The sequence below is a fragment of the Tursiops truncatus genome, chromosome 1 (genome assembly GCF_011762595.2).
Source record: "Tursiops truncatus isolate mTurTru1 chromosome 1, mTurTru1.mat.Y, whole genome shotgun sequence".
Classification (NCBI taxonomy): domain Eukaryota; kingdom Metazoa; phylum Chordata; class Mammalia; order Artiodactyla; family Delphinidae; genus Tursiops; species Tursiops truncatus.
This window is the reverse complement of record NC_047034.1, coordinates 95,499,495-95,517,725: the sequence shown is the minus strand read 5'-3', so window position 1 is coordinate 95,517,725 and position 18,231 is coordinate 95,499,495. Positions and strand designations below refer to the sequence as shown.

Here is an 18,231-nt window from a genome sequence, read left to right as displayed (position 1 = left end):
TAGAGATTATCATACTAAGTGAAGTAAGTCAGAAAGAGAAAGACAAATACCATACGGCATCACCAATATGTGGAATCTAAAATACGACACAAATGAACCTAACTATGAAATAGAAACAGACTCACAGACATAGAGAACAGACTTGTGGTTGCGGGGCGGGGGGAGAGGGATGGAATGGGAGGTTGGGGTCAGCAGATGCAAATTACTATATATAGAATGGATAAACAACAAGGTCCTACTGTATAGCACAGGCAGCAGTATTCAATATCCTGAGATAAACCATAATGGAAAAGAACATAAAAAAGAATGTATGTATAGCCAAATAAAATTTTCTGTACAGGAGAAATTAATACAACATTGTAAATCAACTGTACTTCAATAAACAATAAAATAAAATAAAAATGAAAAAACTAAAAAGCTGGTATGCTCTAGGCACTGTGTTTATAGGGCCCTAATCACAATGTCTTGTTTTAAACTTGCAGGTTTAAACCTGCGTAAACCTGAGAACTGCCCCCCTCCACTGCCCAGCATCCATTCTCTCCGTTCTCCTGCCCCTCCCGAGTTTTAGTAGGGCACGTGAGTTAGAGTGGTCCCAGCTTCTCTTGCAGCAAGGAGCAGCCATGTGACTGCTGGGGTTTTGGCCACTGGGGTGTGTGCAAAAGTGATAAGTGGAATTTTCAGTTCACATCCTTATGTAGAAAGCTGGCTACCCCGCTTTCTTTTTATCCAATCCCTGCCAGCTGGAATGTGGACACGGTAGCAGGGAAACAATGTCAGCCATGTAGACAAGGATAACATCCCAGGGCACTGGCTCTTGTACTGTAGCATGCATCAGAGTTACCTGGAGGGCTCGTTAAAACACAGATCACTGGGCCCCATCACCAGGAATTATGATTCCTGGTGATTCACAAGTTTCTAAGTGATGCTAATACTGCTGGCCAGGGAGCACACCTTGAATACTATCATCACCCTAAGGGGTGGTAGAGCACGGAGAAGATACCTGGGTTTCTCAGTGGTCCTGGGCGGTTGATCTGTCTTCCATCTGGACTGCTCATTATTTTTTTAAACCTCTATAGTTTTGGGTCTCCTTGTTACATTAGCTTAATCTACCTCAGCTAATCCACGTTAAGAACATTAAACTTCACCAAAGGAGGTGGTATAGTGTAGTGGTTGAGTATGGGCTAGTGGGTTTGAATCTTAGTTATGTCACTTCCTAGCTGAACTTGGGCAAGTTATTTAACCCCTTTGTGACTCTGTTTTCTCATCTATTAAATGGATTTAAGGGGACAAGTTTCCCTACACCTTACATCCTTTTCTAGACCATGTTCATTACCAGGAACCCAGAATTCTGTGCCTGGTGGCCATGAACGCACTTCCATGACCTGTGTGGACCTCCTCTCTGGCTTTGCCCTTCTGATGACCGACTATGCTTTCCAGGTACCACCCTAGGTCTGAGGTGTTGCCAAGGAGTGGCTGTGTGACAAGGATGTGAATGAAACTTGAATGGGCAGGCTGGCATGTCCTATGTTAAAATAAGGCCCCTCTGGCATGTGGGGAAAAACTGGGGTGAACTGTGGGCCAGAGGCAAACTCTCTGAGTTGTCACATTCCAGTGGCATGAAACAATTTATAAATCTGAGAATTCTAAATTTGAGCCTGGCTTTCTAGCATATTTGTCAAGATAGGAGAATAGAACATGTTTTATTTAACAGTTTGATAGCTTGATTTATGATTTTAAAATATTTAGACATGTGACCTATGGACTTTTATCTGGACTCCTGCCCTGGCCTGCAAATTTAGGCCCTAGCCTGGCTACCTTGTAGGTCTGGCACGAGGACTAAATAAAACAAGAGATGAAAAATACTCAAAACAATGCTTGGTACATATGGTATGTGTACATCATTAGCAAAGATGATATTTATGAGTCTCCTGAGGGCAACAGGTGACCCAGTGAAAGGTTTTAAGCAGAATGTGACATTTTCTTGCTAGTTTTCCTACAAATATTGATTAAGGGTCTACTATGTGCCTGGTACTGTTCTGGGAGCTGCCAATAATAGTAGTGAACAAAGTAAACCTCCTTTTTCCAAGGAATGTATATTAGAGTAGAGGGTAGGAAACAGATAAAAATAAATATATTTAATATGTCAAGTGATGTCTTTTGGTTTTAGAAAGATCATATTGTCTGGGGGAAGGTAAGATTGCACATAGAGTTAGAGCTTGTTGGAGTAATTTTTTTTTTTTTTTTTTTTTGGTACGCGGGCCTCTCACTGCTGTGGCCTCTCCCATTGCGGAGCACAGGCTCCGGACACGCAGGCTCAGCGGCCATGGCTCATGGACCCAGCCGCTCTGTGGCATGTGGGATCCTCCCGGACCGGGGCATGAACCCATGTCCCCTGCATCGGCAGGCGGACTCTCAACCACTGTGCCAACAGGGAAGCCCTTGTTGGGATAATTTAAAGAAGAGATGATGTTTGTCTGATACCAGGTAGTGGCAAAGTGAATAGAGATCAGTGAAAAGATAAAAAAAAATTAATATGGTAGAATGATGACACTTGGGGATTGATGGATATCAGGAGTAAGAGAGAAAATAAGGAATCAAGGGTAATAGCTAGGATTCTGACTTAGGCACCAGGATACTGGCGATACTGGTCACTGAGAACACAGGAGAAGGAGGAACTGATTTGGAAAGAAGAGGAAGGGATCAGTTTTGGACATCTGGGGTTTGAGATACCCATAGGTTAGCCATGTGGACATGTCCAGTAGGCAGTTTTATATATGGGCAGACCTTTGATCAGTTGGAAAGTGTCTCAGTGGTGAGAGCCAAAAGCAGTGTGGGGTGGGCATTCAATGCGAGCAAAGGAAGTAGAAACAGAAAGCGAGCACTTTTGCCAGGAAAGGGAGTGAGCTGTGTAGGCACCTTGAGAAGGAGGTGAAGTGCAGGGAAACTTTATCGAATTGCAGTGAAATCAGCATTTTTGTAAGGCCAATGGAAAGCAAGCAGTGGAGAGTAGAGAGATTGGGTCAGCATCAGAGGGCATAGTTCACAGAGCAAGTTCCTGCGGGGGTAGGAGGAAAGAGATGCTAATGAAAACTATTTACTGACTCACCATGGAAAGAAATGAAACCATTTATACACACATCCATTCGCTGATTCACTAACAAGTATATTAATTATAATTGAGTGTTGTTTTGATGCTGGGAATAAGATAGAAAAAATTCCCACCCTATATTATGTAAATGCAGTAGCTTAAAACAAAAACAAACCCCCAAACAAACAAAAATTTGTCCCTTTCCAGGCCAGGGCTAAAGAAGGGAGGGTCTTGGCAGAAGTGTGTGACTGCAAGGCATCGGAGTTCCCCAGCAGGGGCTTCGCTCATTCCACGCAAGGCAGCAGCTGGGACCAAGGACCTGAAACTTGAATCCTTCCCCACCACGTGAGAGGAAATTTTTATTTCAACAAGTTTTAACTATAAATGATTAGAGGGATCTCTTGCAGGCTTGCTGTGCTTGATGTACGCAAAGCCTTAAGACAAATAACAACAGATAAAAGACACTGGCAAAAAATCCCCCGACTCAACTATCAGATACCACTTAAATGGACCAAATCCATCAAGTCCTGCTTTAGTCCTACCTCCTCAGAGTTGTCATTAACTAACCCTGTTTCTGAAAGAGAGAGAGGGAAGCAGAGAGCAGAGGAGGTGCACTTTGTGCTTCATCCTGAATAGACACCCTTAGGGACAGACTGGAAAAAAACTGCTGCCGTGTGACCTGAGACTGACTACATTACATGTTAGACGGAGTAGGTATATTTCAGATGTCAGACTAGGGTGGAGAAATGTCACATTTATGCATGAGGATTCATAGAAAGTTCGAACAGAAAGGGCCTTGGAAGTCACTGAGTGAAACTTCTTATTTGACAAGAGTGAAATGATCCATCCCAAGGCCATTTATTTGGTGGACATCCAGCTTAGAACCCAGGTGTCCTGAAACCCCACCTAGCATTTTTTTCTATTATGCCGTATTACCATATTCTATATTGAGTTACATTTTCAAATAAATGATTTTCCTGGTGAAAAATGATTTGTGGGAGGTGATGACTTTTATGAAAAATTTCCCATGTGGAAGATTCCAACTTCAGACTGCAAATCTCTATCTAAGACAGACCACAAGATTAAAAGTTCTGCAGTAAAGAGACAACTTTGCCCCTTAAACTGTGTAACATTCAGGGCCCTTGCTTTCCCCCAGATACCCACTTGTATTTAAACTTCTGACCATGTCATTTTTACCCTCGATTTCATTACTGAAACAGAAGCCACCCTCTAGAAAGGAGTTTGATGATGAGAAAAAAACTGAAATTATGATTGAAATTAAGACTTGGAGATTTTGTGTGGATAATGACCCATGTCCCACCTTACCAAAGAAAAAGTGAATTTCAATTAGAATGTAAGTTCTCCCTGAAAATGTGGGATGGAAGAGATCAGTCGTAGGTATTAGGAGTATATTTATCTCTCAGAAAAACTCACCCCCAGGATGCATCAGACTGGGGTGAAATACATTGGGGGTATATTAAATTTTATTCTAGCATTGATGGAAGGAAAAAAAAAGAAGAAAAGAAAAACGAAGCAAAGTGAAAAATAGGGTGATTGAGAGACTGAGAAAAAAACAGAGAAACTTGTTTAATGACAGCACTTTCTGAGCAAGATATTTTTCTTCCCTTTCACAAGTTAGAAGCTATTGAATAATTCATGCAAGTGTGGAAAGGCTGCCTTTTCCCTGCGTGATGTATAACTGAGCAGGAGAGCGCTTCGAGTGGGTTCCCCTCATCAGCCACCACTCTTGCTTCTGAGCACGGAGTGCTTGCTCTCCTCTTGAGCTGAGCTTCTGCTTTTGCAGCCAAGCATCCTTGCTGCTGCCGCCTGACTACCTGCCCACCTGCCTGGGCTTGCAGCCTGCCACTTCACTTTCTCCAGCCCTGCTGCCAGCTGAGAAGTCTCCCTGCAGCTGCTGGTTTCTGCCTAGGGCCATGTGCGTGGATGCTGCATTGGAGAAGGAGGCACTTGGCTCCTGGCACTGATCCCAGATGAGTTTCTCCTATTGATTTCGGGACCACAGATGCTGCTGCTGAGGAGGTATTTCCTGGCATCCCTCCCTCTGCTACTGCCAGCTAAGGACCAGCCCGAAAGTAAGATACCCCCAACCCCTTTCCCCTGGTATTTTCCTCAGGTGGGATATCTCTGCTTTCTCCTGGAAACTGGGGGCTCCATCTGCCATTCCCGTGTGTGTGTCTATGTGTGTGTTTAGGGGGAGAAGAGGAAACTGTTCTCTGTATTGCTCTGTCCTAGGGCTTCCCTGGTGCTTGCTGAATGTAAAGAGGCCCTTCGCCTGGCACTAGAGACACTTCCCAGGCAGGCACCTGTCGTTTGCCACCCCCGTTCTCCTAGAGCTCCCTCTCTCCCCCTCCCCCAGCCCATTATTCTGCTTCAGCCTTTTGTGTCGGTGGCAGAGGGCTGAAGGGATGTCTCTGCCCTCTCTGCAGGCGGGTGTCAGGATGCGCCGCGCTGCGAGAAGCCGACGCTAGCCAGAGAGGTGTGAAGAGTTGGCCAGAATGACCAACTCTTCCACGTCCACTTCCTCCGCCACCGGGGGATCGCTGTTGCTGCTCTGCGAGGAAGAGGAGTCGTGGGCGGGCCGGCGCATCCCCGTGTCCCTCCTGTACTCAGGCCTGGCCATCGGGGGCACGCTGGCCAACGGCATGGTCATCTATCTCGTGTCGTCCTTCCGAAAGCTGCAGACTACGAGCAACGCCTTCATCGTGAACGGCTGTGCCGCCGACCTCAGCGTCTGCGCCCTCTGGATGCCACAGGAGGCGGTGCTCGGGCTCCTGCCCGCGGGCTCTGCGGAGCCCCCTGGGGACTGGGACGGCGCCGGGGGGAGCTACCGCCTGCTGCGGGGCGGGCTGCTGGGCCTCGGGCTCACCGTGTCCCTCTTGTCCCACTGCCTGGTGGCCCTGAACCGCTACCTACTCATCACCCGGGCGCCCGCCACCTACCAGGCGCTGTACCAGAGGCGCCACACGGCGGGCATGCTGGCGCTGTCCTGGGCACTAGCCCTGGGCCTCGTGCTGCTGCTCCCGCCCTGGGCGCCGCGTCCCGGCGCCGCGCCCCCGCGCGTCCACTACCCGGCGCTGCTGGCCGCCGCGGCGCTGCTGGCGCAGACGGCGCTGCTGCTGCACTGCTACCTGGGCATCGTGCGCCGCGTGCGCGTCAGCGTCAAGCGGGTCAGCGTCCTCAACTTCCACCTACTGCACCAGCTGCCCGGCTGCGCCGCCGCCGCCGCCTTCCCGGGAGCCCCTCACGCGCCAGGCCCGGGTGGTGCCGCGCACCCGGCTCAGGCCCAGCCGCTGCCCCCAGCGCTGCACCCGCGGCGGGCACAGCGGCGTCTCAGCGGCCTGTCGGTGCTGCTGCTCTGCTGCGTCTTCTTGCTGGCCACGCAGCCGCTGGTGTGGGTGAGCCTGGCCAGCGGCTTCTCGCTGCCCGTGCCCTGGGGTGTGCAGGCGGCCAGCTGGCTCCTGTGCTGCGCTCTGTCCGCGCTCAACCCGCTGCTCTACACGTGGAGGAACGAGGAGTTCCGCCGCTCCGTGCGCTCCGTCCTGCCCGGCATCGGCGACGCGGCGGCCGCCGCCGCCGCCGCCGCCACGGCTATGCCTGCGGTGTCCCAGGCGCAGCTGGGCACTCGCGCCGCAGGCCAGCACTGGTGACCCGGGCAGGGCGGGCGGGAAGCGGAGATTCCCAGCTTCCATTGCCCTTGGGCACCACCGCCTCCTGATCTTGGAAAGCATCCCCTGCCTGAACGAAGACTCCTGCGGGTGAAGCTCAATAATATATCGGTGCGAAGATTTCGCCTTCGACCCCAGTGGGATACCTGAACCGAGGTTTCCGTATACATGGGGTCCGCGAAGTCATTTTCGACGGCCACCTGATTTTTACCTTTTGTTTGCGTGTTTTGGAAAAATCCTAAAGTCAGAACACCGGGAAACTTCAGGAACTTGCACACTGACATTTTGAAAGAACCGGTTAATTTCTTTCAACACAGTTTTGGGAAAACAGCTTTGATAACATAATTACCATTCCCACCTTCATCATCTTATAATATATATGAAGCGCGTTGAGTGTGCATGAGCCAAAGGAAATAATATTGAAGGAAATAATATTTATGAAGCATTTTAGAAAGTAACCTACCTTCGATAATGCTTCTGCTATAACTTAGCCTTTGTATATTAACCTGAAGAATGAAGCCACAGATGTGCACACCAGTATGAGTTGCCATTAAGACCTTAAGCCCTTTATTTTTAAAAGGGTTTTTATAAAGTAAAATCATTCGCGAATGAGATAGCATCTTAGCCAGTGAGGGGGAAAACCCCCAGATTTATTATTTTACACCCCCCCCCCCCCGCCCTTTGCACTTCTAAGACTGAAAATCGGCATTGAGTGTTAAAGTGACAGATTTCCATTGTGCTGATTGATGGTCTGAGCCAGCTATGGAATTTTGGAAAACATAAGGGGGCTATCTATTTTAGGTACCACTTTCAGGTTTTCTATAGCATGCACATTAGTTGCTACCCTCATTTTGTCATCAATTTACCTGCCTTATGAGTGTGATTGCAGCTGTGAACATTCTGTACTCTAATGGTTGCTAAGGAGAATAAGTCCTTCTGTTTTCTCTTTAACATTTAAAATATCTCAATGCACATGAAATAATTAAACACTAATAATACCATGACTGCATAGCTAATATTAACCTCTAGTGCATGCTCTCCTAGATGCTAGAATTTATTGGGCATGTGGTACTAAAGCAATACCCATTTGACAAGGACATTTTACTTCTTCCACACACCAGAAGAAGTGGCCATCAATTATTTGAAAAGAGACACAGAGACACCTCTGGCTACCTAGAGTTCTTCTTGTCTTGACCCAATTTATGAGAAGACTCCCAGGTGGGACTTTATCTTGCAAATGAACCACAGTCAAGATGGATCAATAATATGATTTGGCTCTGCAAAGCCAACTGTGCTCTTTTTAGGGTTTAGACAAGTCACACATTAGAAAGTAACAGTGTTTTTTTATGTATTACCACGACACTTACCATTAATATCATATCTGTTAAAGAAGGTGTAATAAACTCGGTTATATAAAATGAACAGTTCAAATGGGAATCTGTTCTAAAACATATGATTTGAGGCTTGCCATTTTCATCTCTGGTTTACTAAATTTATTTAGAAATATTTGAAATGCAAAATTGTGTGAAATCACTTTAGCAAATAAAAATGAGAGTAAAGTAATAAGATACTCAGCTATCAGCAATTCTGACTGTTCACTACATCAGATCTGGGGCTGAACAGCCTCAATTAACTGTGTAATTCAGGAACCAAAACAGCTTGCTTTGTTGGCCTCCTGGACATTTATTTGTAAGCCAGGATAGTGGGAACACTTGTGTGTTTGAATAATTATGGGAGTTGCAGGAAACTTTGACATGTTTGTAGAAAAACAAAACAAAACAAATGTGTTTATTACCAGTAATAGATCAGCAGTCATTTTATTAATCTATCCCCTTTGTGCATGCACCATTTCTCTCTTACTAAGGTTTCATCTGTTCCCATTTTTCTTGATTCAAATATTTAATTAAAGTTCAGACAACTATTCCTCCGAGTTTTTTTCTTCGGTCTCTGATCTTCTTGCATACCTCCTCGAGAACGCTGAAGCAGATGACACTGTATCCTGAAGCACTGGTGATGAAAGTAATTTCTTTGTTCTGGCTTTATTTAATTTTACTTTTAGTTTCTAAAATTATTTCTACCTTTTATAACTAAATAGGATCCACATGCCAGCATTGAAAAGAAATAGGTGTAATTTCCTTTTTGTAAGTATAACTGATTTGGGGAATAGGCTGCAACAACAGAGAGCTGAATTTTTTTGGGGGGGGGGGCTGGGGGATGCTTGTCTAAATCTCTATCAAAATCTCTATCAAAAAGGTCTTCTTTTAATTAGGCCTTTATCCATGTTTCTCACTGTGGATGCTACTGACGATTTTTCCCGCTATTCCTATAAACTGTTGCCAAGCCTATAAACTTAGCTTTTCAAGTATCTGATACCTTGCAGTGTTTCTGGCTAACACTGAGAACACCTTATGCTGGTTCAGTGCCAAGTGGGAGAACTACTTCAGGTTGTATTTACCGGTAATTAACTCCACAGGACTGATTCACTTTAAATTTCGAAGTAGCAATGATGTTTCTAAAAATGCCTTACTCGCGGGCTTCCCTGGTGGCGCAGTGGCTGAGAGTCCGCCTGCCGATGCAGGGGACACGGGTTTGTACCCCGGTCCGGGAGGATCCCACATGCCGCGGAGGGGCTGAGCCCGTGAGCCGTGGCCGCTGAGCCTGCGTGTCCGGAGCCTGTGCTCCGCAACGGGAGAGGCCACAACGGTGAGAGGCCCACGTACCGCAAAAAAAAAAAGAAAACAAAAAACAATAAAACTGCCTTACTCGGGCAATAGCTGGGAGTTGGAGTTACTGCTTTTACAGATTAAGTTAATGAAGATTGTGTTCCTATTTAAATGAAACTACACATTATCCACTCAAGAAAAATCCTAATTGCTGTTTTGGGCTGCCCTACTTTGCCTTTTCTACTTTTTTTCTTTAGGTATATGCCTGTTAAGACATATAGCACACTCTCCCCCTGCACCACCCTTGTATTTTAATGGTTAAATTCTAGGAAGTAATAGGTATTACTTGTAGCACTTTCCTTCTTCCAAAATGAAATATGTGCTTAAACAATAATTCTGTTTTGTACAGAGGTACAGAAGCATCCACAGGTTTGTTTGTTTTGTTTTGTTTTTTAAATACTATAGGGTTTTGACTCTCTAATAGAGAAAGCCCTTGAAAAGATCTGCTTACCAAGGAAATGTTGGTCTGCCCTGGCCCCCTGGTTTAATGCAACTCTGTTCTTCTGATGACAACTGTATTGGCCAACTTTCTTGTTTCACATGTGACCATTTATTCCATTCTTCCAGGTACTCAGACGCTGCTCGTCTGGGTCTTTGGCAGTCCTAGGGGCTGACCTGACAAAGGGCATCAGTAGCATAAATTTAAATTCAAGAACGTTGAGGAAAATTATAGACGTTCCTCACTTTTAAAGCGCTGCCCTTATTGTTTGTGGGGCATGGGGGCAAGAATGGATCTCCGGACGAGAGCTCTTGGTCTGCAGAAACAAGGCCTTTCTGCTTTTCCTCTCGCAGTCAGCGTGCTGAGGGGCCTCCACATGTGTGTGTGGACTCAGCCCACAGGTCCAAGCTCTGCCCACATCCACCTCTCAACCAGCCACCTTGCCAGTGCCTAGTGGTGCACGTAGAGGGTAGAGCATGTCCTGGTAGTCACCTCAAGCCATTTAGGCAGGGAATTCCGGGGATCCAGGAACCAGGCCTGTTGAAGGAGTCACAGACTTTGGATTTGCACATTTCCTTGGGACCCCTTTTTGTGTGGGAAGGGGAGACACCAGAGGCAGGTGGGAGCAGGCCCTTTGAAGCATGAGACACAGCTTGGGACCCCAGTATCTCCAACCTAAGGGCAATGCTGCTTTCACATGGGTCCTTGTTGGGTATCCTTTCCTAACTCTACCCACCTGCAGGGACTCCTTAAACAGGCGCCACACATAGAGTTTCCCCAGATGCTTAATCACATCAGGCCTAGTGCTATAGGTAAGGAGGATAATAGGGAGGGAGTGGGAAGGGTGTAGATGAAAGAAGGGAGGTCAGATGTCGAAGGTTATTGAAGGGGAACAATGGGTACATGGGATGTATTGCACATTTCACTTGTACGTATCTTTGAAATTTATCATAATGAAAAGTTAAAAAAAGTGAAGTCAAACTTGAAAAGAAAAGAAGGAAGGGAGGAGAGAAGGAAGGAAGGAGAGAAGGAAGGAAAGAAAGAAGGAAGAGAAAAAGTAAAGGAAAAAACGTAATTAATGTGCCTAAGGTCATGTGGCAACTTAAATGGTGGGGCTGGGATTCAAACCTTTGTCTGACTCCAGAGAATGAGATGGTAACTACTGTACTGTAGGACAAAATCGGAGTTTTTAGTTAAGTGTGGAATTCCCTTCATGACGGGACTGTTCCCTAATTTCCCCAATCTCTCTCTCCCCTACTTGCATCCTTCACTATAGCCTAGTTGGTCTCTACACTGCCTTCTAAACATGGCCCATGTTCTGTGTCTGTAACTTGTTCATTCAAGGACCTTCCTGGAGTCCCTTAGTGTCTCATCACTTACCCAACCCTCATCCTTCCTTCCAGAAAGGCTCACTTTGTTTCTCCCCTGCTCATCAGAGCTCCCCCAGCCATAAGCTCTGCCCCAATAGAACTGCGCCTCTTTTTTTTTTTTTTTTTTTTTTGTGGTACGCGGGCCTCTCACTGTTGTGGCCTCTCCTGTTGCACAGGAGCACAGGCTCTGGACGCGCAGGCTCAGCAGCCATGGCTCACGGGCTCAGCCGCTCCGTGGCATGTGGGATCTTCCCAGACCAGGGCACGAACCCGTGTCCCCTGCATCGGCAGGTGGACTCTCAACCACTGCGCCACCAGTGAAGCCCAGAACTGCACCTCTTTGATCGTACCACATATTCCCTTGTATTCCCTCTGTTTTACTGTGTGTGTCATCTTCAAAACTAGATAGGAAAGATTGTTTTGGTTTATTTCTTTATTTTTGTAGAGCAAATACTGCCTTTTATCTTTTAGTAACCAGTTACCTGAAATATACTAAATAATTAATATATGTTTATAGTTGAAGACAGTAATTTTGAGAGAAAAAAGATTTGATCCTTTCCTTGCACATATATTTTCCTCTTAATGAAACAGACTGAGAATAAATCCTATCTCCCAACTCATATCTTGCTAAAGGATATCCCAGAGTAATAACGTATGGGATTATGAGCCATGTGTATAAATCACAGGCTGTCATTTGGGGGAGATTTATATTCCTCTTATCCAAGCTCTGTTCACACTGACAAAAGCAACAATAAGTTTCAGTCCTAAATACTACTTTAAATTCAAGGTCAAATTACTGAACATATATTCAGTAATTACACATATACTTTTTTGGTCAGGGTCTTGTATAGTAAAGCTGTGTGATTTTGATTTCTAAAAGCCTTAAACTGCTAATCAATGGTCATGCAATTTTGCTAAAATCCTGGGAGGAACAACTGTGGGAATGTCTTTACTTCGGGTCATTTCACTGGATGGTAGCCCTGAAGATCAGCTAGCCAGCCCAGCCCCCTGCTATTTTTATTCAACAGAAAGTGCTTTAGTTTTTAATCTTTCCTGGTATAAATTAGGCCCCCTTCCCATTTTTCTATTCTCATGTAGTAGATAAGTACATAGCCTCCTTTGTATAGTAATGCTATAGTGGATACTCTGCTTTTAGCCAAATGAAAGTTCTATGAAATGTTGGCATGGTTGAATTCTGGTATTACTACAAAAAAATCTGCCCTATGAAAGTTTTATTTCTTGAAAATAAAGGGTGTTTTTCTATGTGCAGATTAATGTCTGTTTTCATAGCAAATTTGTAAAATATAGAAACGTAGAAGAAATTATATCATTCATTACCACTCTTAGCATTTTACTGTACTCATCTACTTTTAAAAATTTCTTTTCCTATGTATATTTGATTGTACATAATTATAGCCAGAAAGTATATATTGACATACATTTATATGTATGTGTATTTATACATCACCTATGTTTTTTTTTTTAATTTTTGAAACATCTTTATTGGAGTATAATTGCTTTACATTGTTGTGTTAGTTGCTTGTATAACAAAGTGAATCAGCTATACGTATACATGTATCCTCATATCCCCTCCCTCTTGTATCTCCCTCCCACCCTCCCTATCCCACCCCTCTAGGTGGTCACGAAGCACTGAGCTGATCTCCCTGTGCTATGCAGCTGCTTCCCACTAGCTATCTATTTTACATTTGGTAGTGTATGTATGTCCATGCCAATCTCTCACTTCGTCCCAACTTACCCTTCCCCCTCCCCATGTCCTCAAGTTCATTATCTATGTCTATGTATTTATTCCTATCCTGCCCCTAGGTTCTTCAGAACCATTTTTAATTTTTTTTTAGATTCCATATATGTGTGTTAGCATACAGTATTTGTTTTTCTCTTTCTGACTTACTTCACTATGTATGACGGACTCTAGGTCCATCCACCTCACTACAAATAACTCAATTTCGTTTCTTTTTATGGTTGAGTAATATTCCATTGTATATATGTGCCACATCTTCTTTATCCATTCATCTGGACACTTAGGTTGCTTCCATGTCCTGGCTATTGTAAATAGTACACTCACCTATATTTAAAAAGTGTAAGCAAAAGAAAGATGTTACAAAGAGGGGCCTAGGCCTTGTAACAATTAGAATATGTTCAACTACAAGTAATAGACTACCTAACTAAAAATGCTTAAACAATGATGACGTTTCATCATCACACAATTGAGAAGTCTGTAGGTCGTTTCCAGAATTTGTTCAGTAGCATCTTTTTTTTTTTGCGGTATGCGGGCCTCTCACTGCTGTGGCCTCTCCCGTTGCGGAGCACAAGCTCCGGACGCGCAGGCTCAGTGGCCATGGCTCACGGGCTTAGCCGCTCTGCGGCATGTGGGATCCTCCCGGACCAGGGCACGAACCCGTGTCCCCTGCATCGGCAGGGGGACTCTCAACCACTGCGCCACCAGGGAATCCCTGTTCAGTAGCATCTTGATGTCATCAAGTGCCCAGGTTCTTTGCATCCTTCTGCTTCATCAGCCTCAATGTTGTTGGGTGATAGTTCCAAGATGTCTGCTATAATCACACGACAGCACCCAGAGCAGAAGAGAGGGAAAAAGCTTCTGCTTGCTTGCCTCTCTTTTTCATGAGAGAGGAAAGTCTAAGAACTCCCCTAAAGATGTCTCCCATCTCATAGGTCAGAAGTAGGTCACATAGCTACCCCTAAAGGAAGCTGAGCTGTGAACATCTGGCATTAAAAAAATATTATAATGAGAAATCTATCCAGTGCTTGTCAATGTACAGGATTCATTGTTTGCCATTTGTGCTGCTCTCTACTTACTCGGTGGATTTTATCTCTTTTTCAGAACTTACAGCTGGACTGCAGGTTAAAATGAGTAGGTCCTTGTGCAATTTCTAGTGTCTAGAAGTCATTTATTGTTAAGTCTGTTGCACTGAAATAGGATCTCCTCTGACCCCTATTACTTAGCTTCTTGACAGTGAAAAGATGGAGCATGTAAAAATCTACAATCTACCAGGTCTCTTTCTGTTTCTGTCCCTCTCATAGTTGCTCTCTGGCTGGTTGTAGAAAGAGAAATCCTGCTGCGGGTGGAGCGGGCAGAGGTGAGAGCAGCCCTCAGTCTTCCTTGCACATCAGCACTCATGCGGTAGGACTATTTCCAGATCATGGTCAGAACATACTGAGGTCTGGAGGTGGCCAGGAAATAGCACCCCTCTTCACTCACTGAGTTTTGGACCATGTGATACATAAGAACATAAAGTGTGCAAATGGTGAATCACAATACCACTTCTATATTGATAAAGGCTAAGTTAGAGGATGTAACTTAATGTGAGGGCCGAGATGGGCTTACTAATGCCCTCCCTACCAGTCTAGTCCTTGGAATAAGCAGGTCAACTGGCTCTCGCTAGTCCAAGTGGAGAGGAAGGAGAAAGATACCACATCTCTTGGGCTCAAGACCTTGCTAGATTAGTTCCACTCTGATGAGAAACTTGGCTAGTGGTTGTTGCCTATCCACTAGGTAACTCACTTCACCTCCAAGAGGTAGACCAAAAGATGGGGCAACACTAGCAAAAGTGACTTCTCTGGAGACCAGACGAATGAGAAAAAGGCATTCTCCTCTAAAAGTGTAGACCTGTGATCTTGAACCAGGGTGCAGTCAGGAGGAACAGGCAGGCTTCCGGTACAGTTGCTCAGATGAGCTGCTTTTCTATCCAGTTTTATTTATTAGAGGAAATGCCTCCCAGTTTCTGAGAATAGGTAAACTGCCAGTTGTATCAGGAAGTGTTAACCAGGTATAATTTAAACTAGCCCCTAAATGCAAACTTAAGCTGTAAACCAGTGCAGTATCCAGATCTGGGAAAGAATAATTTTTGCCATATTCTGAGGTACAGTTGAAGGAGATGCTCGGCTTGGAGAAGACTATATGGAAAAATAAGATGCTTGCAAATGTCTGAAAGGCTGTCAAGCAAAATAATAAAGCCAGATCCCATTTATTGGTAACATACTATGTGTCAGACGCTGTGCCATGCACTTTATGTATATTACCTTCTCTGATTTTCACAACCCTATAAGGCAGGTACGATGACTCCAGTATTATAGTTGAAAATTTTGATTCTTCGAGAGTTAGGCTTACCTAAGTTTATGCAGCTGGCAAGGGAAACAGCTGACAGTTGAATTCAAGTCCAGCTGATTCTAAAGCCTGGCCTTGTAAACAAACACAGCACCCAACCGCAGAGCAAGGAGAAAACAGGTGAGGGGTGTGGTCCTAGAGGGAAAATCTGGCTCAGTGGGTGGGAGATAGATTTCAGCTTATTATGAGAAAGAACTTTGTCTCAATAGGTGCTTAAAATAGAATGGGCTGTCTCAGGAAATTGTGACTTTCCTAACACTTGAGGAATTCAAGTAGGGTGTGGAGGACTAGCTCTGGAAAGAATGTCTGTACTGTGTGGGAAGTTTTATCAGAGCAACTCTGAGATTGCCTTGAAATCTAATTTCTAAGATTATATAATATCTCTTCTTCTACTTGGAGGTGACAAAATCTTTCTTGCTCTGGGCTTATAACATTTTAAATAATTAGTGAGAAGGACTGCCTTTGCCAAAAACCTTACCCACACCAGCTAACAGAGAAGCAAGCCTAGGTGACCAGGGATGTCCCTCCTTGGGCACAGGGACATGAATATGCAACATTCTTTGCCTCTATGCAACAATATGCAACAAAGACATTCTTAGTGTTTCTGCCTTGTTTCTGATGCTTTTTTTTTTTAAACATGAGAAGATCAAAGTTTAATAACATGTATACATACATGGGAGGGACCTAGGAAAACTGAGTAACCTGTCAAAATGGCTGAAGCCTTTACCTTAAATACCATTCTCAGCTAAAGATAAAAGGAAGTCAAGCATGAGGAGAGTTGGTTAAGAGAGGTTGCAGGAAAAGCACAGTAAACAAGGATGATTTTGTTACAGATTTAAGTCTTTGCCTATTCCATTGATAAGTTTCTAGAGATTTGGTCATCCACCTATTCCAGAGTCAGAGAGGGAGATGCCCTTACAAACAGAGATTTCCCTCACAAATATAATGTTTCTTAAAAAAGTGCAAGTCCTACTTGGTTTTTTTTTTTGTAGTCTCACTTTATTTATTTTTTGAATTTTTTGAATTTATTTTTTTATACAGCAGGTTCTTATTTGTCATCCATTTTATACACATCAGTGTTTACATGTCAATCTCAATCTCCCAATTCATCACACCTCCACCCCCACCCGCACACCGCTTTCCCCCCTTGGTGTCCATACATCTGTTCTCTACATATGTGTCTCAATTTCTGCCCTGCAAACCGGTTCATCTGTACCATTTTTCTAGGTTCCACATATATGCGTTAATATGTGATATTCGTTTTTCTCTTTCTGACTTACTTCACTCTGTATGACAGTCTCTAGATCCATCCACGTCTCTACAAATGACCCAATTTCGTTCCTTTTTATGGCTGAGTAATATTCCATTGTATATATGTACCAAATCTTCTTTATCTAGTTGTCTGTCGATAGGTATTTAGGTTGCTTCCATGACCTGGCTATTGTAAATAGTGCTGAAATGAACATTGGGGTGCATGTGTCTTTTTGAATTATGCTTTTCTCTGGGTATATGCCCAGTGGTGGGATTCCTGGGTCGTGTGGTAGTTCTATTTTTAGTTTTTTAAGGAACCTACATACTGTTCTCCATAGTGGCTGTATCAATTTACATTCCCACCAACAGTACAAGAGGGTTCCCTTTTCTGCACACCCTCTCCAGCATTTCTTGTTTGTAGATTTTCTGATGATGCACAACTGGTGTGAGGTGATACCTCATTGTGGTTTTTGATTTGCATTTCTCTAAAAATTAGTGATGTTGGGCAGATATTCATGTGCTTCTTGGCCATCTGTATGTCTTCTTTGGAGAAATGTTTACTTAGGTCTTCTGCCCATTTTTGGATAGGGTTGTTTGTTTCTTTAATATTGAGCTGCATGAGCTATTTATATATTTTAGAGATTAATCCTTTGTCCGTTGATTCGTTTGCAAATACTTTCTCCCATTCTGAGGGTTGTCTTTTGGTCTTGTTTATGGTTTCCTTTGCTGTGCAAAAGCTTTTAAGTTTCATTAGGTCCCATTTGTTTACTTTCGTTTTTATTTCCATTACTCCAGGAGGTGGATCAAAAAAGATCTTGCTGTGATTTATGTCAAAGAGTGTTCTTCCTATATTTCCCTCTAAGAGCTTTATAGTTTCCAGTCTTACATTAAGGTCTCTAATCCATTTTGAGTTTAGTTTTGTGTATGGGGTTAGGGAGTGCTCTAATTTCATTCTTTTACATGTAGCTGTCCAGTTTTCCCAGCACCACTTATTGAAGAGACTATCTTTTCTCCATTGTGTATCCTTGCCTCATTTGTCATAGACTAGTTGACCATAGGTGTGTGGGTTTATCTCTGGGCTTTCTATCTTGTTCCATTGATCTATATTTCTGTTTTTGTGCCAGTACCATATTGTCTTGATGACTGCAGCTTTGTAGTATAGTTTGAAGTCAGGGAGTCTGATTCCTCCAGCTCCTATTTTTTCCCTCAAGACTGCTTTGGCTATTAGGGGTCTTTTGTGTCTCCATACAAAATTTAAGATTCTTTGTTCTAGTTCTGTAAAAAATGCCATTGGTAATTTGATAGGGATTGCATTGGCTCTGTAGATTGCTTTGGGGAGTATAGTCATTTTCACAATATTGATTCTTCCAATCCAAGAACATAGTATATCTCTCCATCTGTTGGTCTCATCTTTAATTTCTTTCATCACTGTCTTATAGTTCTCTGCGTACAGTTCTTTGGTCTCCCTAGGTAGGTTTATTCCTAGGTATTTTATATTTTTTGTTGCAATGGTAAATGAAAGTGTTTCCT

General features: G+C 43.9%; 1 protein-coding gene across 1 annotated transcript; it reads left to right on the top strand.

Moving 5' to 3' along the window:
- The first annotated feature begins 5,604 nt into the window (after positions 1 to 5,604).
- On the top strand, positions 5,605 to 8,726 carry GPR88 (G protein-coupled receptor 88). The gene has a single exon (XM_019919225.3). It carries the CDS (start codon positions 5,605 to 5,607, stop codon positions 6,754 to 6,756), a length of 1,152 nt encoding a protein of 383 aa, XP_019774784.1. The 3' UTR covers positions 6,757 to 8,726.
- Positions 8,727 to 18,231: the final 9,505 nt, after the last annotated feature.